General features: G+C 42.4%; 1 protein-coding gene across 1 annotated transcript in view; it reads right to left on the reverse strand.

Moving 5' to 3' along the window:
* LOC137433095 (uncharacterized) overlaps positions 1-19,150 on the reverse strand; it is a 76,819-nt gene that overhangs the window by 56,190 nt on the left and 1,479 nt on the right. The window contains exons 2-3 of the mRNA XM_078783106.1: positions 18,219-19,068; positions 14,831-14,974 (exon numbers count right to left, since the gene is read on the reverse strand). Of these exons, the coding sequence (XP_078639232.1) occupies positions 14,831-14,974; positions 18,219-19,068 (994 nt within the window). The remainder of the gene's footprint in view (positions 1-14,830; positions 14,975-18,218; positions 19,069-19,150) is intronic.

The raw sequence follows: 19,150 nt of genomic DNA on the forward strand, positions 1-19,150 counted from the left end.
TAAAGACAGGTGAGTTATAAGTGTGACCAGCATGTGCACGGGATTCTTCCCAGAAGAATGAGTGTCCGCATTAGCTTGTACGACTTAAAATGAGCGAGTTTTGTTTTGACGTTTGGGCCAGTTTTACATGTTGTATCCCTAAGGAATGAAACGAACGTTTTTCTGGCTTACAATTTTATTTGAAGTCACACATGCCTCAAAATACACTCACTTATATAGAATTGAACGCTGAATCCGAAAATGTATGTGAAATTGCGGGGTTTTTTTAGCCGCGTCGCAGACGCTGGTCATAGAGTGCCCTCTGCTGTTGTTGTTGTTGTTCTTCTTCTTCTTCTTGTTCTTCTTCTTCTTGTTGTTGTTCTTGCAGAGGAGACAAAACCTCAAAGCTCCACCCATTCTGGGAACCATAGCTCCACCCATTTTGGGAGAGGCTTCATATAAACAAATATCCACCATTTTATTAACTCGCATAGCTTTGAGGCCTGTTTTGTAGGCCCGTGGTGTCTTCCTCTCTCACACAGTTTTATTTCAAATCAAATTCGATATATCATTTCATTTTTCACAGTCGCTAACATAGTTTTAGACTCGGTTGAAAAAAAACGGGAAGAAAATCCGATGAAAGTTGCCCTTTATAGAACGAAATGAATTCTCAAAGGCCTGTAACTTCAAGTCCATTGAGATATTTTTTTTTTTTAATCGCGGCATGGTCAGTCATACACCGCCCGAAATAACAGACGGGAAAATGCCGAGATATATATATATTTTGTTTAAATCGCGGCATGCTCAGTCATACACCGCCCGAAATAACAGACGGGAAAATGCTGAGATATATTAAAAATTCGTCCATTTGATGACAATCGTCACGATGAAATATTTAATTTATACGTCGTCACAATAATGTGGAGAGAGAAGCATAGCTTCGTTCACGTGTCGCCACATACTGGAAATTGCCGAGATATATATTTTTTAAATCGCGGCATGGTCAGTCATACACCGCCTGAAATAACAGACGGGAAAATGCCGAGATATATTAAAAATTCGTCCATTTGATGATAATCGTCACGATGAAATATTTAATTTATACGTCGTCACAATAATGTGGAGAGAGGAGCATAGCTTCGTTCACGTGTCGCCACACACGGGAAATTGCCGAGATATATTTTTTTTAAATCGCGGCATGGTCAGTCATACACCGCCTGAAATAACAGACGGGAAAATGCCGAGATATATTAAAAATTCGTCGCCACACACGGGAAATTGCCAAGATATATTTTCACTTTGCACAAAAATAACATCAAGTAATCGAATCAATAGGAATGTCCTGTGCCTATAACATCGACGTTGTAGGCACAGCTGCATCTAGGCATTGTGTAACATCGACGTGGCTTTTGTTTTAATTAAAACTTTTTGTACTTGTTTTAACATTATCTTCTATATGTTCTAAATATATGATATATCTGTGCAATGTCTGTCTTGTGTTGTCTTGTCTTGTGTTGTCACTGAACTACTTCCTCAAACTTTTGTGAAATCGTACTATTCCAACTTGACCCACGGCGGGAGTATGCGCTCTACTGAGTGGCGTGCTAGTTTAATGACAGCAACAGAGTGAAGCACAGGATAAATTTCCATTTTCAGTTGATCTCCAAAGGGAATTACCATGAACCACGACCCAAAAGGTGGGCTTTCTGCTTCACCAATTTAGAGTGCTCGATCTCCGCTCATTGTCATTTCTGTTGGTGAGGAGACAGCATTAATTTACTATTTTTGACAGCTAACAATGCCGACGTCTATTTCTATTAATAACGAGGAATTGAAAATGATTCTAACAACTATCTTATTAAAAATAACTTAAAATAAGCTATTTATCAATTATACACTGTTTAAATAGCACAGGAAATGAAATGCCTGTGATTGTGAAACAATGTTTAATTAACCTTTAACATGTTCAGGAATATCAATAGAAAAGCTATTATTGAACAAACAACAACAACAACAGGCATTTTAAGGCCATTTTCCCTGCAAGAGCGGGGGTTAGCCTTGCGGTTCCCATGACAATCTTCTCCATTTTGCCCTATTTTCTGCATCTCCCCTTGTTAACCCCCTTGCCCGCATTTCTTCTTCGACCATCTTTAGCCAAGTCTTTCTCGGTCTTCCCCATGCTCTACTTCCTTCTACATTCATTTCCATCACTCTTCTCAACCAGTCACTTTCATCCTTCCTCAACACATGACCAAACCATCTCAACCTGTTCCTCTTCACAGCATCAATCACAGGCTCTATTCCCATCATTTTTCGCAATTCATCATTTGTCTTCCTCTCTCTCAACGATACTCCGCACATCCGTCGAGCCATTCGCATTTCCACCCTTTCCAGCCTTTGTTGTTGCTCTATGTTCATTACCCATGTCTCACTCCCATAAATCATAACACTTCTCACACATGCAGCATACACCTTTCCCTTCAGCTTCAACGACACTCCCCTCCTTGTCAGCACGCCACTCAGTTCCCGAAACTTCTTCCATGCACATCTCACTCGAGCAACCGTTGCCGAGTCTGATCCACCTTCTCCATTCAGCATGTCTCCTAGGTAACAAAATGTTTTCACGCCTTCCAGCTTCACGCCGTCTCCAAGATCCAACTCAACATTTCCTCCATCTGCAGCATCCTCTGTGCACACCTTACACTTGAATGTAGCTGCCACACTGGTTAATGACCCTCTCAGACCACTACATTTTTGTTGAACCCACTCAGCGCACATTGGACATTGAATGGAATTCACTCCGACACCCTTCCTGTACACAGCACAGGGCCACTTCCCAGTTCTTTCCACCTCACCACATGCTTTACCACTTGCCATCATCTTCCTTTTTCCGATATTCACCTTCAGACCTTTTGTCTCCATACATTCCTTCCACTTATTCATCTTCTCCTTCAGTCCATCCATACTTTCTGCAATCAACACCAGATCATCTGCATACAACAACTCCCACGGTAAACCCTCCTTTACGTTCTGAGCCAGCACCTCCATCACAGCTACAAATAGGAGTGGACTTAGTACCGACCCCTGATGCACTCCCACCTTCACCTCGAACTCACCACTGTTCCCATCCTTCGTCCTTACAGTTGTGCGCACTCTTTTTTGTACATTGCCATCACTACTCTGATCAGCCATTCCTCCACTCCTAACTTCCTCAATGCCCATGTCACTACTTCACGTGGAACCCTATCGAATGCTTTCTCCAGATCAACAAACCCAAGAAACAACTTCTTCCTCTTCTCCATGTACTTCTCCTGCAACTGCCTCACAATAAAAAGCATGTCTGTCGTTCCTCTTCCTGGCATAAATCCAAACTGCATTTCGTCAATCTTCACTTTCTTCCTTATCCTCCTCTCCAACACCTTTTCCAATACCTTCATTCCATGCTCCAATAACTTTATCGCTCGATACGAGCCACAGTCCAGAGGGTCACCTTTCCCCTTGTATAGAGGGACGAGGGTACTCAGTTCCCAATCCACTGGAATGCGGCCTTCTTTCACCACCAAATTGCAGATCTCTGTCATTTTCTTCACACCCCAATTTCCCGCTGCCTTCAACATATCTCCCACAACTCCCATTGGCCCTCCCGCTTTTCTACTCTTCATTGCTTTTATCGCTTCCTCAACTTCCTTCTCTGTTATCTTCGCTGCCAGTCCTAAAACTGGGTTTCTCTCTATGTTGCCATCCCATTCATTCTCTGCATTCAACAGTATTTCCATATATCTTTTCCATCTTCCTTTAATTCCATCTGGGTCCACAACGATTTGTCCCACTTCATCCTTCAAGCAACTCACCCCCATCACATCACACCTCTCTTTCGCTATCTGCTTTGCAATCCTGAATACCGCTCTCTGACCCTCTTCCAAATCCAAGCGTTCTCCGAACATTTTCCTACATGCCTCCTGTGCCTTTGCTACCTCTTTCTTTGCAGCCTTCTTGGCTGCCTTATAACTTTCATGCTCTTCCTTTTCTGCCCCCATACCCTTCGCCTTCTGCCACTCCTTGAACATCTTCCTCTTCTCATCAATCTTCTTTCCAACTTCATCATCCCACCACCATGTTTCCGAGTGCCTCGGTGGTCCTTTTGTCCATCCACATACCTCACCAACGGCTCCCAACAGACTATCTTTCATTGACGTCCAACCACTTTCAAGCTCAACCACATCATCCTCTACCATATTCAGCCTCTGTTTTAATGCCTCCCTCACTGTCACCTCTTTCAACCTCCACACCTTCATTCTCGGTTGGTGCTTCACCCGCCGAGCTCTCCTCGCACCTTTCACCCTTATGTCGCAGACAACCAAGTGGTGCTGTGAAACAGCCTCCTCCCCTGGGATCACCTTTGTGTCCCGGAGGTGCCCCCTATCTCGCCTACGCACCAGCAGGTAGTCAACGGTTGTCGTCGACCCACCTGATGTATATGTAACAAGCTTATTATCCTCTTTCTGGAACTGAGTATTACAAATCAACAAATCAGCTCCATCAGCAAACTCCAAAATCCTTTCACCTTCTCCATTTCTCACACCATATCCGTAACCCCCATGAACTCCCTCAAAACCGTCCATACTCCTTCCCACATGTCCATTTAGGTCTCCTCCTACCACAACAACCTCCTCATCTTTCACGTTTTCCATCAGCTTCTCTATAGCACACCAGAACTTGTTCAGTCCATCCATACTTTCTGCAATCAACACCAGATCATCTGCATACAACAACTCCCACGGTAAACCCTCCTTTACGTTCTGAGCCAGCACCTCCATGACAGACATGACACACCTCATGACATTATTGAACAAACAATAATGGTTTATTCAAACTTATTGGGTGTGAAAATAAAAGTTGCGTTCTAGTCAGTTTGTGGTCCTTTCCTATAGATTCAGCACACAATCTACAACACATCCTGCCGCCAATCACTCCAAAAAGGCGCTGGCTCTCTGCTGTAAGCTCCCCGATAACCAAACATAAGATACCAACCTGCAACACCACCGAGCCCCAATATACGAGCCCACATCACCACCGAGCCCCACGATACGAGCCCACATCACCACCGAGCCCCAAGATACGAGCCCACATCACCACCGAGCCCCAAGATACGAGCCCACATCACCACCGAGCCCCAAGATACGAGCCCACAACACCACCGAGCCCCACGATACGAGCCCACATCACCACCAAGCCCCAATATATGAGCCCACATCATCACCGAGCCCCAAGATACGAGCCATCACCACCGAGCTACACGATACGAGCCCACATCACCACCAAGCCCCAATATATGAGCCCACATCACCAACGAGCCCCACGATACGAGCCCACATCACCACCGAGCCCCACGATACGAGCCCACATCACCACCGAGCCCCAAGATACGAGCCCACATCACCACCGAGCCCCAAGATACGAGTCCACATCACCACCAAGCCCCAATATACGAGCCCACATCACCACCGAGCCCCACGATACGAGCCTACATCACCACCGACCCCCAAGATACGAGCCCACATCACCACCGAGCCCCAAGATACGAGCCCACATCACCACCGAGCCCCAAGATACGAGCCCACATCACCACCGAGCCCCAAGATACGAGCCCACATCACCACCGAGCCCCAAGATACGAGCCCACATCACCACCGAGCCCCACGATACGAGCCCACATCACCACCGAGCCCCACGATACGAGCCCATATCACCAACGAGCCCCACATCACCACCGAGCCCCACGATACGAGCCCACATCACCACCGAGCCCCACATCACCACCGAGCCCCACGATACGAGCCCAAATCACCACTAAGGCCCAATATATGAGGCCACATCACCACTGAGCCCCACGATACGAGCCCACATCACCACCGAGCCCCAATATACGAGCCCACATGTACGAGCCCACATCACCACCCATCTACCTCCACAGCGAAATTTGCTCTTTCATCATCATATTCAAACGTCAATGTCCATTAATTTTTCCCAAACTCAATATTGCTAGACTTTCCTGTAAACATATTTTGACTTCAATAAAGGTTGAACATTAAGAGTAGCTTTGGCTTTTACATAAAACCACATCCAACCACTTCCACCAGCAAAGTCCAGGTTTTCTCAAATGGAGTGGAAGTGCAACACTTTCACAGCGGCGATGGGACATTGTAAGAGCCAGAAAAAGAAAGGAAAACTGAAAACATTTTACCCGAGCTAGCAAATGCCCAAATGAGCTTGTTAAAAGTGCTACGTGAGTGTGTTAAAGGATGTGAAAATCCTTAGTTTAAAAATATACGAGAACCTGTAATCCCTCATGCATGGGTTCTCTTCACAAACCCAATAGGTGATGATGCTTACCCTCAAATAGTAATAAATGTGCTAAAGGTAGTGAAGTGCTGTTAGCCTCTCCACAAAAATAACAGCTCGTGGCGCACTGCCATATTTGACAATTGGGCATGTTATAAAGATAGCATCATGGAAACTAGAAAGTTCATAGGACACCTTACCTGTGCAGTTTAGAAAAATATATATATATTTTTTTTTTTACAAAGTACATGGCAGGGTCTGCGAATGGCAAATTTGATTGGTCGAGATAATGTAAAATGCCCGTAATATTTTGTCCAAGTACTGCTAAACAAAATGGTTTAGAAAGTGCCAAAATGGCAATTTGTGCTGCACAATGTGCTGCACGAAATATCCCTGGTGTTGGGCTAGTGGTTAGGGTGCCGGCGTAGGATCCTAGGATCCTGGGTTCGAATCCCGGTCGATTGCTGAATTAACGCCAGGGGGGTTGACTCAGCCTGTCATCCTTCCGAGGTCGGCTAATTGAGTACCAGTTCACTGGTAATTCCCTGTTTGTCGTTAAAGGCGGCAAAAAGGGTTGGCGTCAGGAAGGGCATCCGGCCGTAAAACATTGCTTCAAAAAGGGGACCGAAAAACAACAACAACCACGGTTCCCGAAAAAGGCCAACCCCCGCTTTGCGGGGAAAAATGGCCTCTAAAGGTGGTTATTTTTATATTTTTTAATGTGCAAATATATAATTAAATTGAAATATAATGGAGATTTTAGAAGTCTTAGAAAAAAACATTTTGGAAGTTTACGCCGTTGATGCAGCGTCTTTTACACCACCTTGTTTAACACATTAAATTAGTTCTGCGTGCCCGTTGTTTGTGTTCTTTATGATGTCCTTAAAACAGTAAGTTTCCTGTTTGGAATGATTTTCAATGTTGTTTGACTTCCAGACAGGTAGACAGAGTAAATACCCACCCTTCCTCCCCCCTTCTTTCACCTATCATCCTCCCTTTCCGTCCTTTTCTTATTCTCCCCACACACCCTTATCCTAATGTGTACAAAATAAATAAATGGCCCCTCACGAGCTGGCAATGTTATAGGTTATAATGTAAAAGCCATATTAATAAATTACTTATCACATTGGCTAACGAGGTGAGACGTCTGCGCTCTGAACTAACCCTGTGTCTTGGGTTACAGGGGTGGGTGCAAATTGCTTGCCAAGAAAACCATTAGTGAGTCAGAGAGAAAAGGATCAATAGCAAAAGGATGGCTATAGCAAAAGCATCTCAAAGGATAAGAGGAGGGAGGTGGAGGGCAGTGTTGAAGAGACAATCAGAAAAAGGAAAAGAAAAAAAAAAGACAATAAAATAGATACAGACATAAAGACAGAAGGACATAAAGACAAACATGTCCTCCACCCACCTTTTTCCCAACCTCCACATACTCTCACAGAGCTTTATCACCGTGGCAACGGACAGCACCATATATTACATCCTCTTGTGACCACACCACGTCTCTGCCCTCATGTCTATCCCCGTTTCAAAGCGACACTTCAGTTTATCCTCTTGAAACAATCACAGGGATTCAAAAGTGTAGAAGCAAGATTTGAACTAATAAAAGCAATAATATAGAATCTGTAGCCCGAAAGAGAGATGAGCGAGTGCGAATTGAAATTGATTAAATTGGTTATGGAGCATGAGGACCTGAATTATGCAGAGTGGACCAGGAAATAAGAGAGCGAAGGGCACAGTAGAAATAAGGGGGGTAGGAGTGAAAACACACCAACAGCAGGACAGAGGGACAAAATAGAGGGAGACCTGGAGGAAGAAAGTACATGGAGAAGAATGAGAGCAAGGGGAGGAGGGGGATTATTGAACAAGCTGGATTCAGGCATAAACACCCAATCACAGAAGTGTAAGGGAGAACTGGAGAAGAAGCAGAAATCAGCAAAAAAAAAAAAAAAATGATATTTTAAAAAGTTTAAATTAACCTCAAAAAGGTGCTATTAGACTACATTTCAAAAAACAATAAAATATCACCATGTCTTATCTTAAAAATCTAGAGTTGGTACATCATCTTCAAAAAATTTCAAAATACCACCATCTCTTATCTTTAAAATCTAGAGTTGGTACATCATCTTCAAAAAATTTCAAAATACCACCATCTCTTATCTTAAAAATCTAGAGTTGGTACATCATCTTCAAAAAATTTCAAAATACCACCATCTCTTATCTTAAAAATCTAGAGTTGGTACATCATCTTCAAAAAATTTCAAAATACCACCATCTCTTATCTTCCCCCATCCAAAACCTTGATCTTTTCTACCCCCGCTAATTCACCCCAGATCCACTTTTTTGAAATTCCGACTTCTTTCCTGGAAGTCCTAGCTGTGTCCATGTGTTTTTTGTCCTCTCCCACCTCCCCATCCCCATTCCCACGCCTCCTCCCCCCAAGCCCTCTCCCTCCCACAGATCTCCCGATCTCCCTGCTCCCCATCTTGTCTCCCGCTCCCTTTATCATATGTTTTATGTGTCAGTTTGTCTTTTTGTGATCAATGTTAGCGCTTACACGAGCCTCGATCTTGCATCCAAAAAAATATATATATTTCACGTTCCAAGATCGAAAACAGCTCACATTATTCTATTGTCCGGAAGATGCCGCCAATCGCTCCAACCACTTATATCAGTGCACCGTTGCAGCTGAAATTCAAACCACAAAATGTGGTGGCTACCTGAAGAGGCCCAGCATGAGAAAACACAATCGTGTTCTGTTCTTAGCATGTGGTGGAGGTCGAGGGACAGAAGGCTTTCAGACAAGAAATGTCCCGACTTTGGTCATTAGCCAATTTGTTCCGGAACTTTTCCATTGTTGGGCCTGAGCTGGAATGATGGCTTTTCATCTTACAATGCTGCAAATATCCCACCCTCGCTGACTGTGATGCCAACCCACATGGATTTATTTATGTATGTGTACAGGCCCGACTGCTCTGATGAAGCTGTGCAGAAAGAAGACAGAAATACTAACATCGTCAGAAATCGTTAACCTTCCATTAATAGGAAATGATGGCCAATGACTGAAGCATCATTTCAGTTCCTCAATTTTCAATGCAAGTGAAATTCATAAGGAAACGAAAACAGCACTTGGCAGAGCGCACACCTCCGCCAGGCTGAACAGTTTACGTTTCATATCCCATTGATAGGGTGGATATGGATCCAGACCTGAGCCAAAATGTTATTGCCTTATTCTTGTCACCTGACCAACTCATTCACCTAGTTTTGTCATAATCCTTCCACAACTTTGAAATATCATCTCGTTTTTTGGCCCCATCTCTCAATGCTGAAGAATCATTTAGAAATAAAAATAAAAACTTATTGCATCCGGATTTTAACCAAAACGAATCCATTCGTCCTCGTCACACGTCCAGCCTGTCCAACAAGTTTCGTCCAAATCCACCCACAACGTTTTGAGATATCCTGTTCACAGGCAGACAAACAGACATGGGTGAAAATATAACTTCCATCCACCTTTGGTGGCAGAGGTAGAAAACAACTGAAAAGCAAGTAAATAAACACATCAGCTCAAATAATTTGGATTAAAATGTAAGTTAATGGATTGTAAAATGTAGGAATGTCGTTTATTGAATTGTACGATCATCACAACTGCTTAGCATCCGATTGGCTTTCAGCCAAGTCGAGCTTCACCCTGCATGCAATGTTGTTAATAAGCCATGTAATGTTAATAAGCCATGCAATGTTGTTAATAAGCCATGCAATGTTGCTCATAAGCCATGCAATGGTGCTAATAAGCCATGCAATGTTGCTCATAAGCCATGCAATGGTGCTAATAAGCCATGCAATGGTGCTAATAAGCCATGCAATGTTGCTAATAAGCCACGCAATGGTGCTAATAAGCCATGCAATGTTGCTAATAAGCCACACAATGTTGTTAAGCCATGCAATGTTGCTAATAAGCCACGCAATGTTGCTAATAAGCCATGCAATGTTGCTAATAAGCCACGCAATGTTGTTAATAAGCCATGCAATGTTGTTAATAAGCCATGCAATGTTGCTAATAAGCCACGCAATGGTGCTAATAAGCCATGCAATGTTGCTAATAAGCCACGCAATGTTGCTAATAAGCCACGCAATGGTGCTAATAAGCCACGCAATGTTGCTAATAAGCCATGCAATGTTGCTAATAAGCCATGCAATGTTGCTAATAAGCCATGCAATGTTGTTAATAAGCCATGCAATGTTGCTAATAAGCCATGCAATGTTGCTAATAAGCCATGCAATGTTGCTAATAAGCCATGCAATGTTGCTAATAAGCCATGCAATGTTGTTAATAAGCCATGCAATGTTAATAAGCCATGCAATGTTGCTAATAAGCCATACAATGTTGTTAATAAGCCATGCAATGTTGTTAATAAGCCATGCAATGTTGCTAATAAGCCATGCAATGTTGCTAATAAGCCATGCAATGTTGTTAATAAGCCATGCAATGTTGTTAATAAGCCATGCAATGTTGCTAATAAGCCATGCAATGTTGCTAATAAGCCATGCAATGTTGTTAATAAGCCATGCAATGTTAATAAGCCATGCAATGTTGTTAATAAGCCATGCAATGTTGCTAATAAGCCATACAATGTTGCTAATAAGCCATGCAATGTTGCTAATAAGCCATGCAATGTTGTTAATAAGCCATGCAATGTTGTTAATAAGCCATGCAATGTTGCTAATAAGCCATGCAATGTTGTTCATAAGCCATGCAATGTTCATACGCCATGCAATGTTGCTAATAAGCCATACAATGTTGCTAATAAGCCATACAATGTTGGTAATAAGCCATACAATGTTGGTAATAAGCCATACAATGTTGCTAATAAGCCATGCAATGTTGGTAATAAGCCATGCAATGTTGGTAATAAGCCATACAATGTTGGTAATAAGCCATACAATGTTGCTAATAAGCCATGCAATGTTGCTAATAAGCCATGCAATGTTGTTAATAAGCCATGCAATGTTGTTAATAAGCCATGCAATGTTGCTAATAAGCCATGCAATGTTGTTAATAAGCCATGCAATGTTAATAAGCCATGCAATGTTGCTAATAAGCCATGCAATGTTGTTCATAAGCCATGCAATGTTGCTAATAAGCCATGCAATGTTGTTCATAAGCCATGCAATGTTGTTAATAAGCCATGCAATGTTGCTAATAAGCCATGCAATGTTGTTCATAAGCCATGCAATGTTGTTCATAAGCCATGCAATGTTGCTAATAAGCCATACAATGTTGGTAATAAGCCATACAATGTTGGTAATAAGCCATACAATGTTGCTAATAAGCCATGCAATGTTGGTAATAATCCATACAATGTTGCTAATAAGCCATGCAATGTTGTTAATAAGCCATGCAATGTTGCTAATAAGCCATGCAATGTTGCTAATAAGCCATGCAATGTTGCTAATAAGCCATGCAATGTTGCTAATAAGCCATGCAATGTTGGTAATAAGCCATACAATGTTGGTAATAAGCCATACAATGTTAATAAGCCATGCAATGTTGCTAATAAGCCATACAATGTGGTTAATAAGCCATACAATGTTGCTAATAAGCCATACAATGTTGTTAATAAGCCATACAATGTTGGTAATAAGCCATACAATGTTGGTAATAAGCCATACAATGTTGGTAATAAGCCATACAATGTTGCTAATAAGCCATGCAATGTTGTTAATAAGCCATACAATGTTGTTAATAAGCCATACAATGTTAATAAGCCATACAATGTTGTTAATAAGCCATGCAATGTTGCTAATAAGCCATACAATGTTGGTAATAAGCCATACAATGTTGGTAATAAGCCATACAATGTTGCTAATAAGCCATACAATGTTGTTAATAAGCCATACAATGTTGTTAATAAGCCATGCAATGTTGCTAATAAGCCATACAATGTTGTTAAATAAGCCATACAATGTTGGTAATAAAATGTTGTTAATAAGCGATACAATGTTGTTAATAAGCCATACAATGTTGTTAATAAGCCATACAATGTGCAATTTCAAAGGATTCGGTAATAAGTCTTGAAAATGAAATCCTCATGTTTTTTTTTTGCTATTTCAGTTGAATGTATTGTGTTGGAACAGAGTCGGACTCCCTCTCATGGTTAAAAATTCATTGTGAGTGGTTCTGTGTTTCACAGCCAATCGGAGACTCATAAAGGGAAGACGAGGCATCCTCAGCAAGTGTACTGGGGAATTCATCAAATTGAAAAACTCAATCATGAATCACATTTAGTAATGCTCAGTTGTTTAAGTTTGAGTGTACATGGTGGTTTGACTTTAACGTTGGCGATCACTATAAGCCACGAGAAATCATAACGTAACCTCGAACATACTACCATACACACACACATGCAGCGGTTTCGCAATTTTCAACAAAAAACATTGGCTTGTACAAGATGGTCTAGTGCGTGCCGGCGGTTAGAGGAGTGCTCTCAATAAGGAATCAAATATATTTCAGATAGCGATTTAACTATTTGTAAAGAATATGTTGATAAACTACAGTACTTGAAGGTTAGGTCACATTGCCCAAGCAATTTTCATAGCACAAACAATAAAAAAAAGAAGTGCATTTTAAATTGAGTAACATATGTCCACGAGTGTGTGCAAGTGGAGCAATCTGTTTGGAAGATTGCCTCAAGCGCAGCCCAGAGAGTTGAGACACAAAAACCCACAGAATCCAAGAATGGAGCAAACAAATCTGGAGTCAGTTGGACACATGGGTTTTCAAAATGGTTGCTTGAACATACCTCATCGATTAATGGCGATGTTACCTTGTCAACCGTTTGAACTCGAGACAGGAAATTAAAATTTCATTGTTTCAACTCACTGGGAGGGTTATGTTAGTCTACTCTCCCACCCCCATCCTTCACCGATGGGTGGGGCGGGCGTATGCTGCATTGCCTCAGGGTGGACAATGTAATGGTTGCAAAAACACAACTTCCATCCTCATGAACAAATGTTGGGACTAATGAACCTCATCTGCAGTGAAATGAAATGACAAAAACTGGACTTGATTTGCATCAAGAATGCAAGACTGCCTGAGTATCAAAACAGATTTAAACTGGATGGTATTCATAGAATACTTACCCTGCGCAGTCAACCTGGTGTGAACCAACTCTTCTGTTTTTCAATGTTTCTTTTTTTTTTTGATCCAATATGGCTGCCAGACCACGTGAGCAATGACATCATAAATTTATATTGTCTAATATAATTGTCGCATAGATCACGCTCAATAAATTTCAAACTCAGACTAAGCGTTGTCCCTTTTGAATTATGATGTCATAATTATGGAACCAATGACGTTATAGTTAACAACACCTATTCCCCATATGGAGTTATGTACAATGAGCCACGTTTAAATTTTTTCCATAGAGTGGTTTTGGAGATAGAGGTGCAACGTTTTTTGTTTTTTTCCAATATTTTGCCTGTAACACATGACCTATGACGTCATGATTATCATTAAAATATTCTAAAGGAGGAGGCACTCCTATGGTGAAAATTTCGTGTCCATCAGACCAACAGTTGCTGAATTTTTTTAAATAATGATTGGATAGATAAGTGTTGTATTTGTCGAATTATGATGTCATAACGAAGGCACCGATGACATCATTAGCATATCTTATTCCCCGTGCGGAGTCGTTGACAATGAGCCAGGTCTCAATTTCTTTTCCATGGAGTGGTTTCAGAGATATAGAGGTGCGAAGTTTTTCCAAGATGGCGCCTGTACCACGTGACCTATGACTTCATAATAATCATTAAAATATTGTACAGGAGGAGGCCCTCCTATGGTGAAAATTTAGTGTCAATCGGGGCAACGGTTGCCGAGAAAATGAATTTTTAAAATGCAGACACGGACGGCACATGTACGCAACCGAAAGCTTAACCTCGGATTTCGCTCCGCGAGCGCAGGGTAACTAGAACGGCACTCAATAGAGAGCAAACCTCCGCCTGGTTGGCCACATCACTCAATGGTGAAGAATCACTTTAAAAATTCTACTAGCTGGATCGGGATCTTCACCAAAATTTAATCGATTCTTCCTTGTCACATACACCACCTGTCCAACAAGTTTCGTCCAAATCCATCCATAACATTTTGAGATATCCCGCTATGTATCGTTTTTGGCCCGATCTCCCAATGGTAAATAATCACTTTAAAAATTCGGGTAGCCGGATCCGAATCCGGATCTTCACCAAAATCTAATAATTTTGTCCTCGTCACATACGATACATCTCTGCCAAATTTCGTCCGAATCTGTCCACAACCTTTTGAGATATTTTGTTCACAGACAAACGGACAGACAGACAGACAGACAGACAGACAGGGGTGAAAAACATAACCTCCATCCTTGGGTGGTGGAGACAACAATTAATAGAACAAACGAGCCTTCGCAAAATTAGTGATAAAAAGAAAAAAATGTCAAACTAGACGTTGCTTTGCTAACGGCACAATCATTACCTCTTGGAAAAGTTGCTGCAAGAACTTTGTGCTATTCGAATCTTGGCAACAGCACCTTTTCTTTCCATAATGGCCTCTGTCATCCAACATTCCCTGGGTAAAGGCCTCAGTGCATGGATAGTCAAGCCTCGGCGTGCTTTGAGCCTGAAAAAAAAGAATCATCAACGAGAATGAAAATAAAGATTTTTTTAAAATTGCAATTGATGAAATTATTGAATACAACTACTACATGGGTATTGAGCACATCATCACATGCCTGGTGTTGGCTTCACGGTTAAGGTGGCTTGCTCAAGATCCTCGGGTCTCGAGTTCAAGACTGGTGGGTCAACTCAGCCTGTCGTCCTTCCGAGGTTGGCAAAATGAGTACCAGCTTGCTGGTAAGGGGGCATTGCATCAGCGGCACAGCCATGCCCCCAGAAAATGATGTATCCAAGCAGCTACAGGCTGCATATGAATAAATAAATAAATAAAAAGACCATCACATAATCTCGAGTTGGCCTCAGCTGTTGGAAGTCATTGCAGATCTCTCAATGTGTTGTGCTGCGGTTACAAGCGTATAATAAATAAGATTTTTTTGTGAAAATTTAGAGCAAAAAAAAGCATTCCCCAACAGAAAGTAACAGGTCGTGGTAAATGGGGTAACAAAGAACACTTTTCTCCCTAAATTTCAGAGGCAGCAAGTGCTTTGGTCTGTTCCTTCCTTATATAAACCAGGTTGGTGACAATTGGTCCACTCATGGTGATGAATTGTTGTTGGTGATGTTGGTTGTTGTTGATGTTGGAATTGTTGTTGTTGGAGATGTTGGTGATGAACGTTTCATGAATATAGCTTGGACATATAGTGGGGATTCTCAATGTCTGGGAGATCGTCATGATGCTTCGTCATTCATACATTGGACGTTTCATGAATTTGTGGCATGTCTGCATTTGAGGATGTCTGCGATTGCTTAATATGGGAAGAGGCAATTTCAAGATGGTTAACCATAATTGTTCTGTTCCGGAATGAAAATCACTCATGGAAATATAGGAATACAAGAAATCAAGATAATTATGACGTCATAGGTCACGTGGTACGGACGCCATCTTGGAAAAAACCGAAAAACTTTGCACCTCTATATCTCCGAAAGCGCTGCATAGAAAAAAATTGAGACGTGGCTCATTGTAAAGAACTCTCCATGCAGAATAACATGTTAATGACGTCAAAGGTGCCTCCATTATGACGTCATAATTTGACAAGTACAAAACTTCATCCCATCAAGATGAAATTTATTGAGCATCATCTAGGGACAAATTGGGGGAGAAAAAAAAAATTACGACATCATCGGTCACATGGTTCGGCCGCCATATTTGTTTTAAAACAAGCCGTAAAAACACGTCCTGGCGAGGGTCTGCAATCTGATTGCTCTTTCTTGTTATAATTGTAGTTGTTGTTTCGTATGCAGCCTGTGGCTGCTGGTTGCATTACTTTTCTGAAGCGTGGCTGGGCACCATTAAGTTGGTACGTATTTTGCCGACCTCGGTGGGATGCAGGCTGAATCAACAATCCTGGTGTTATTTCACTGCCACGACGGGCTCAAACTCAAGACCCCGAGATCTTAAACCAGGCACCTATATTGTTAAGCCAACACCAGGCTGTAGTTGTAGTGAAAGGTAATTAGAATTTGGTTTGCTCCACTGAGTTGTCTTCCACCCTTCCCTTTATTACCACCTCTGGAACTGGAAACGCATCTTTGTGTGGAACGCATCACACTATTCCCTCCAGTGAACTAGGATCGAACGTAAACATCTCATGTTGTCCCAGGTACCCAAGATCTACTTTAATCTTGGTAACCCTACCTATTGGCTGTCTATAATATCAACCTGTCCACAACTACACCTATCCCCTGTACATGTTCACCCTGTCCCCTGACCCTTCATCATCAATATGTTAACCTTAATGCTCATATTGTTCAACTCTATACAACACAACAACAACATGCATTTTAAGGCCATTTTCCCTGCTAGAGCGGGGGTTAGCCTTGCGGTCCCCATGACAATCTTCTCCATCTTGCCCTATTTTCTGCATCTCTCCTTGTTAACCCCCTTGCCCGCATTTCTTCTTCCACCATCTTTAGCCAAGTCTTTCTCGGTCTTCCCCGTCCTCTACTTCCTTCTACATTCATTTCCATCACTCTCCTCAACCGGTCACTTTCATCCTTCCTCAACACATGACCAAACCATCTCAACCTGTTCCTCTTCACAGCATCAATCACAGGCTCTATTCCCATCATCTTTCGCAATTCATCATTTGTCTTCCTCTCTCTCAACGATACTCCGCACATCCATCGAACCATTCGCATTTCCACCCTTTCCAACCTTCGTTGCTGCTCTACGTTCATTACCCATGTCTCGCTCCCATAAATCATAACACTACTCACACATGCAGCATACACCTTTCCCTTCAGCTTCAACGACACTCCCCTCCTCGTCAGCACGCCACTCAGTTCCCGAAACTTCTTCCGTGCACATCTCACTCAAGCAACCATTGCCGAGTCTGATCCACCTTCTCCATTCAGCATGTCTCCGAGGTAGCAAAATGTTTTCACACCTTCCAGCTTCACGCCGTCTCCAAGATCCAACTCAACATTTCCTCCATCTGCAGCTCCCTCTGTGCACACCTTACATTTGAATGTAGCTGCCACACTGGTTAATGACCCTCTCAGACCACTACATTTTTGATGAACCCACTCAGTGCACATTGTACATTGAATGGAGTTCACTCCGACACCCTTCCTGCACACAGCACAGGGCCACTTCCCAGTTCTTTCCACCTCACGTAAAGGAAGTCTTTCCACGACAACCATCTTAGCTTAGCACGACCTCTGATTTTGTCTCGTTTCAACTCTATGATGTCATTAATAATAATCTTTTCAGAATTGATTAACCATCAAACCCGGTATGGATGCCACCCTCAACTAGTAAATCAGCTCCAGCCAGCCGAGAAATATAGCAGCTCCAGAAGAGAGGGCCCACCTGTATTATGTAGACAAACATGATGGAATTTTTGACCCCTGCCTTGATCCAACTCCAAACACCAGCCTGAATCCCCCCTTCCTTCATGTGTACATAGTAAAAAAAAGAAAGAAAAAAAAAAAAGGCTCTCAACATGAAAAGTTGAAAAGTTAAGTTAGGAACTTAAGGTGTTGTGAAATAAAAAAAAAGGCTGTAATTAAACTTAACACTTAAAACTTTTAGCTCTTACATGAGCCTCGATTCTGTATCCCAAAAAAATAAAATAATAATAATAAAAAATAACACTTCCTGCTCACCATTTGGTTACCACCATCAAAAACAGCAAAACAACCAAGATGGGAATGTAAAGGAAGTCTTTCCACGACAACCATCTTACCTTAGCACGACCTCCGATTTTGTCTCGTTTCCTAAAACCACGGCCCCAACACCGACCAAAACCCCAAACTTGACACCAACAGAAACTGGGTCATGAGGAAGCCAGGCCACCAGCCCCATACCCAAGGTAACAAGGGTAGTTGGTTTATGAACATCCAGTGGTATACTCCCGGTCCAGGCCATTCGACCCCGACTTGACCTTGAATCAACGTCATATTTTGACGTCGTCAGCCAGGCTCGCAAGATAAGTTTTGGGGTCGTGAACTGGTCATTTTCAAACCAGGAACTTGGTATGGTAATTGTACTGACACAGAATGGGGACTGAGCCTCATGAAGCTGGCACTGCCCCAACAATGACCTTTCTCCATGTTCCTTATCTCGTTTTCCTGGCCTCAAGATCTTTAATTTGATAAATGGAAGTGGAATTTGAATTCCAGAAATCCTCCAAGTGTCCAAAGCTCTCACGTAAAACAGTACGTGAAGGGTTGGGGTCAGAGGTGATGGTTTTGGGGTAAGTGGAAAGCCAATGAGGTTTAAACCCCACGACTGAAGGAGTGAATGTGAATGCATTGAAGAGTTTGGTAGATTGTAGTCGAACAATGCCGTCTGTGTGGAAAGAAGGCCCAGAGAAGCCTGCAACATCGGTGGACCTTCTGGTCTCCCGTCTTGACTGAAAATTGTCTCTTCTCCAACAGCATTTGGAATTACGAGGAGGTTTTGTTTCCACCGTCGACCAAAGCCCTGTTCCCAAGCCACAGCCTCAGTCAACTCCTGAGGATAGACTGGAAGGGAGATCCAGCGCTTTTGAGCTCCCTCAATTGAAAATTTCACCCCCACTATGACCTGCAGAACTGAAGACAGAAGGTGGGGGTGGGGGGAGGGAGGGACAGGAGGTGGTGGGGAGGAGTGTTGGAGAGGGGGATGGGTGGTATA

Source organism: Myxine glutinosa, chromosome 8 (assembly GCF_964187855.1).
Source record: "Myxine glutinosa chromosome 8, kmMyxGlut1.1, whole genome shotgun sequence".
Classification (NCBI taxonomy): domain Eukaryota; kingdom Metazoa; phylum Chordata; class Myxini; order Myxiniformes; family Myxinidae; genus Myxine; species Myxine glutinosa.